The 4,877-nt window shown below is 41.6% G+C and overlaps 1 protein-coding gene across 1 annotated transcript; it reads left to right on the top strand.

Moving 5' to 3' along the window:
• The first annotated feature begins 299 nt into the window (after positions 1 to 299).
• urp2 (urotensin II-related peptide) lies at positions 300 to 3,105 on the top strand. The gene is made up of 6 exons (XM_087836861.1): positions 300 to 431; positions 693 to 794; positions 1,063 to 1,383; positions 1,882 to 1,916; positions 2,644 to 2,800; positions 3,074 to 3,105. The coding sequence occupies exons 2-6, from the start codon at positions 698 to 700 to the stop codon at positions 3,103 to 3,105; spliced, it is 642 nt and encodes a 213-aa protein (XP_087692987.1). The 5' UTR covers positions 300 to 431; positions 693 to 697.
• Positions 3,106 to 4,877: the final 1,772 nt, after the last annotated feature.

Raw genomic sequence — 4,877 nt, 5'->3', positions numbered from 1 at the left:
TAAGAACTACCTTATCACTGCTTATACAGCCATGTCCACATACACAAGACACACATATTAAACACAAGCCTAAGCACACACACACAGACACCAGATTCACAAAACAATACAGCTGACACCAAACACACAAAGCTTGCCGCCACACTCTCCAAATGTCACCGACCCATCGAGGAGGAAGGGCTGGGCTACATGGCCTTTCATTGGTTGATGCTGAGGAATCAGTCTGACGCTCTGGGACAAACCAAGGATTATAAAGGCGAAGTACGTTGACTGTGTCCGAAAAAGCAACACACTCTTGACAAGCCTTCTTTGAGAGGTGCATCCATGGATTATGAAAAGAAAAACTTTCTCTGTTTCACAGATGAAACTGATGCTGAACTGTAGATGTTTTAGAGAAGCTGCAGAGATTTAATTGACAAATACCAATTGAGGTACTGTATCACACCTGAAGATAACGCTGATTATCTCTTTGAGTACACTGGGAACGACAGAATCTCCATAGACACTAAAAGAACCCAGAAAATCTCCAGAGCTCATGTTTTGGATAATTTGATCAGGAGAAACATCACAGACTGAGAACTCGTAGAACAAAAACACTGTGGGAAAAGATAACTAGTCCAAGTTTTTCAGAAAAAGTAAATTCATATAGACTGCAGGCCTGAGCATCATCTTTTTTTCTTTTTCAACTAAAGCCACAATGCTAAACAGAGCAACCGTTTTGATGGCGATGGCGTTAATCCTGCACGTTCTGGTGATTCTAGGGATGCAAGTGGAAGCAGCAGCTGATGAAAGAGGTAAAAAATGTTAATAATACAAGACTAATTCTCATAGCTGGCATTTCCTTATTCCTGAAGAGTTACTGGTTAAAGGTTTCTTTGTGTTTAAAAAACGGTGCTTTCATTTAAAGCACATCACAGTTTTTAAAAAAGTCAGTCTTCAGGTCTTTGCATCAGTCATTTCAGAAGAAGGTGTATGATGGCTGGAACCTAATCGCAGCTTCTTGTGTTTCTGTGCACGCTCTTCATGGCCAGCCTAATCACTTTATTGTGATTTGTTTTGTAGGCTTTGTGAAACAACCACGTTCCCTCCGTAGTCTTTTTCACGTCTCAGCTGTTCCACAGAAGACCTTAGCATTCAATTCAAACCAATACCTGAAGCACAGGCTCCTCAAGAGCACAGCAGCTCAACACGATGGTACAGCACAAACCACTGACCAAACTGCAAGAACTATTGCAGATACCAAGTCCAAGCAACCAGGGGTCAACAGCAACACAGCTGGTCCTGGTGCACAAGCCAAGCTGCAGAAGATGATCTCAGCCCTGGAGGAATTTCACCGGGCGTTTAACAGAACCCGGAGCTCTCAGCTCACCATCATGCCACGAGGTAATACCACTCTTCTTTTTTATGCATTTCATTCTTCATCGTATTATAAAATGTATTACTCTTTAAGGTTCCAGCATTAGCAGAAAGAAAACGGTCTCAACATAAAGAATATCTCCCACATTAAGACTTTGTATCTGGGATGTTTTCTACCATTGGCCTTTATCACAGCACGAAGGAGGAGATCAGATAATCAGAGCATCAGTTAATCACCTGCCCCTCCCTATGTACCTTGATGTCTCCATCAGAATGAATGAATGTGTGAATATGTTAAAGTTCTTTGAGTTCTCTGACTAGACTAGAAAAATATTAGTTCATTTCCAAACACTTTGTCCTTACGAGTTGCTGCATTAAAGACTATTTAACATCACATCAGACTAATTCAAACATGCAGCTCCTTATGTCTGGAGAGATTCAGGACTGCACAGTATTTGCAGGCTTGGCCTAAACCAAGAAGTGACCACTGCTTTCCTGACATTTTTGTTTTGTTTTTCATTCCAGTAAGCAGCAGAAATCCCGTGGGGAAAGATAAAGTGGTAAGTTAGACCCAAAGTCTAAAGATCTGAGTTAAAGAAAGTGCTGCATGAATGTATGAATAAATGTCATTTAGTAGGGCCTGCAGTCTGAAGTGGTTCAAGTGGTCAGTAAGATTAGAAACATGCAAAATAACTCAAATTAGACATAAAGAAAACAGATACATGAATTGGCTGACAAGAAATGAGAATTTTATGCTCCCTGCTTCAGTAGTCTTTGGTTGCTTGCAGGTTAATAGTCTATCTGAAGAGAAAACTGGCTTGTTGTTTAGTTTTATTCAAAACACTGGTCTTTGTCCCAAAAGTGGGCACTTCTAATGAAGTGCTGGTTGCATTTTGAACATGACTTCTTAAATCCAGCAATAAAGAACTTTGACCAAAGGATTGAGGCTACGTCCACACGTACACGGGTATTTTTGAAAACAGAGATTTTCTGTTTTCGTTTTCAAAAATAATCCCGTCCACGCGTAAAGGCAGAAATGAAGGAAAACGCTGCTAAGAACATGAACAACTAAATGAAACAGAGTGTGACAGGGTGCAGAAACGAGGATGTCTTGAAATCCAAGCAAAGCTACTATGTAACAATTTCCACATATAGGCGTATAAAACAGCCAATGATGTTTGTGTGGTTGCATTCTTAAAAGGGGGGAGAAGGAAAGTATCTAGCTGATGACTCGTGCTTTGATTGCTGACAGCCAGTTTAATCTTTTTGTTACCGTTGTGATGGAAGCTCACGGCTGCTGAAGGAGCGGTGAATCCCACCACTGCGTGCCCAGTATCACTGGACAGCACTGCATCCAAAGCCAGTGCAGACGTCATCCCAAGCCTGACGGGTCGAAACTTTAGGAAGTCCTTCCCACCACAGACCAAGAAGACCAACAAAAGAGGTGAGGAAAGTTGGTATATATCTTCTGACAGGTGGTGTATGTGGTTGACAGACCATAATAACAAACAGGTCAAACCTATTTATTTATTAAGCCAAGCTGCTCATTCAGCTTTGATTAATGCAGCACGTTTGCAGAGCAGCAGTTATTGGGGACTGGAGTGCATAATTATGTGTGTGCATGAATTTATCATTGCTCTTTGTTGCCACAGCTTTGTCACCAGCATGTCTTCAGACTGATTTATAACCACGAGTTCCTTCTTTGCTTCTTCCACAGTGTGTTTCTGGAAGTATTGCTCTCAGAAATGACAGCTTTCCAGCCGCGGCTCACTTTTGTGTCCCATCTTCTTCCTTTCGCTCATCTCCCCTTCCATCTACCCAAGCATGCGTCTTTTTATTCATCCTCCATCCTCTTCTGTATCTCCTGCCTGACGTTTGAGTGCTAAGAAACTGTGGCCATGACAACAGAAAGATCTCCGTGCTGAACCAGGCCGGCGCCAGCCTCTACTTGGACCTTTTCATTCATGCATCAACTAACAAGACAGACCAGTCAAAGCAAAGCTTGTGCACCCTTGGTCAACACACACACCTGTTAACCCTTACGCTCCTTTATAAGACAGACACGCGTCAGTTTTTCAATGTGTGTGCCATATTTTAAATAAAGTTTATCATTTGCATAGCAAATACTGACTGTGACGACAAAGGCTGACATTTGATTTGCTACAGTCAGAGATCTGAAACTTCACTTTGTGGTTTTTCTTTGTATTTAAAGGATTTTGTAACACTGGTTGTTGAGCTGAAATCAAATACAGTACTTTATTTAGAGCTTCAGCAGCAGTGTGTTGCAATCTGACACTAAATCATCATCAGAGTTAATAGTGTTTGATGAGTGACACCAGCTAGCCGCAGTAGTCACACCAGCCGATGTGCAGACCAGCAGTGAATTCTTCAACCGGGCGTTTCTGGGGAAACTGAACTGTGAGTATTTGGTATGTAAATCCTGGGTCACTTCATTCAAAGGGTTTCTGCAGACGTCAGCGTCATTGTCATCCAGCTGGTGGTTATATATACGTCTCTGTGTTAAATGTGCTCGACCTTGCAATCACAATCATTTTGTCTATTTTTATTTACCACGATGATTCAAGCACACACTGTGTTGGAAAGTCTAGCACAGGACCAAGAGCAGGCGATTATATCAAACATCACACCACTGCTTGAGCACATGATGGACATGGACAGTTGGTTAGGTTGTGGACTGTAGCAGTGATGTAGCAGGAAAATATCTAAACAATAGTCTATCCTCGCATGTCAATAATTTGTGCATCCAGCCTTTACACTGCTGCCTTCTTGTGGCCGCAGTTAGCTACAGCCTGCTGCCCTTGCTTAAAGCAAGGGAATGCAACCCTTGCTGGTTTGAAGGTGTGTCAGTCAATTACTTTAGTGGGAAGGATGAGAGGCCAGGAGGTTTTTCTGATGGTTTGTGCGTAAGCATTGTGGATAAACCACTGGCCTTTGACTATAAACTGAGAGACCAGCATGTGACACGAGCTACCACTGACTGAGCTTTCACTGTTCTGATGTCACTTACTATCTGCGCTTCATATAGAAATACAGCATTAGCAAGTAAAAGAGCCTCAGTGGTTTGTCAGCCTCGGTGGTTTGGCTAACATGTGGGATGAAGAGAAGATGGAGAATAAAAAAGCCGTTAATAACTTTTTTTAGTACAGTAACAAGGAAAGCTCTGATTACGATAGAGAGGGGATGGCAGCGCTAATCATATCATATCATGTCACCTCTACTTGCGACCTGCATAATGACGTGAAGAAATATTTTTTAAAATGATTTAATCTGAAGGCAATAGGCAGAGTGTTACAGGCATATGTTACACCTCTGAAAACAGGGGAAAAGAATCACGAGAGTGATTTTGACTTGCTTCCCTCATGCAGTCGTTTATTGCAATCAAAATGAACATAAATGTTTCACATTCTGTACTGCTTAATGTCACATGATGGAAGGAAAAGCTAAATAATAAACCAAAATAATAAAGTGCTTACTATACATATACCTGAACAGGTTTCCTG

The sequence above is a fragment of the Neolamprologus brichardi genome, chromosome 23 (genome assembly GCF_056152115.1).
Source record: "Neolamprologus brichardi isolate AB-2024 chromosome 23, ASM5615211v1, whole genome shotgun sequence".
NCBI lineage: Eukaryota > Metazoa > Chordata > Actinopteri > Cichliformes > Cichlidae > Neolamprologus > Neolamprologus brichardi.
Note: the sequence above shows the minus strand (reverse complement) of the source record. Positions and strands in the feature narration are given on the sequence as shown.

Excerpts from the sequence above, each read along its gene's own strand:
- urp2 (XM_087836861.1), top strand. The coding sequence starts at position 698 with ATGCTAAACAGAGCAACCGTTTTGATGGCGATGGCGTTAATCCTGCAC. Across the intron at positions 795-1,062 it reads AGCAGCAGCTGATGAAAGAG|GCTTTGTGAAACAACCACGT; the intron begins GTAAAAAATGTT and ends TTTGTTTTGTAG. Across the intron at positions 1,384-1,881 it reads GCTCACCATCATGCCACGAG|TAAGCAGCAGAAATCCCGTG; the intron begins GTAATACCACTC and ends TTTTCATTCCAG.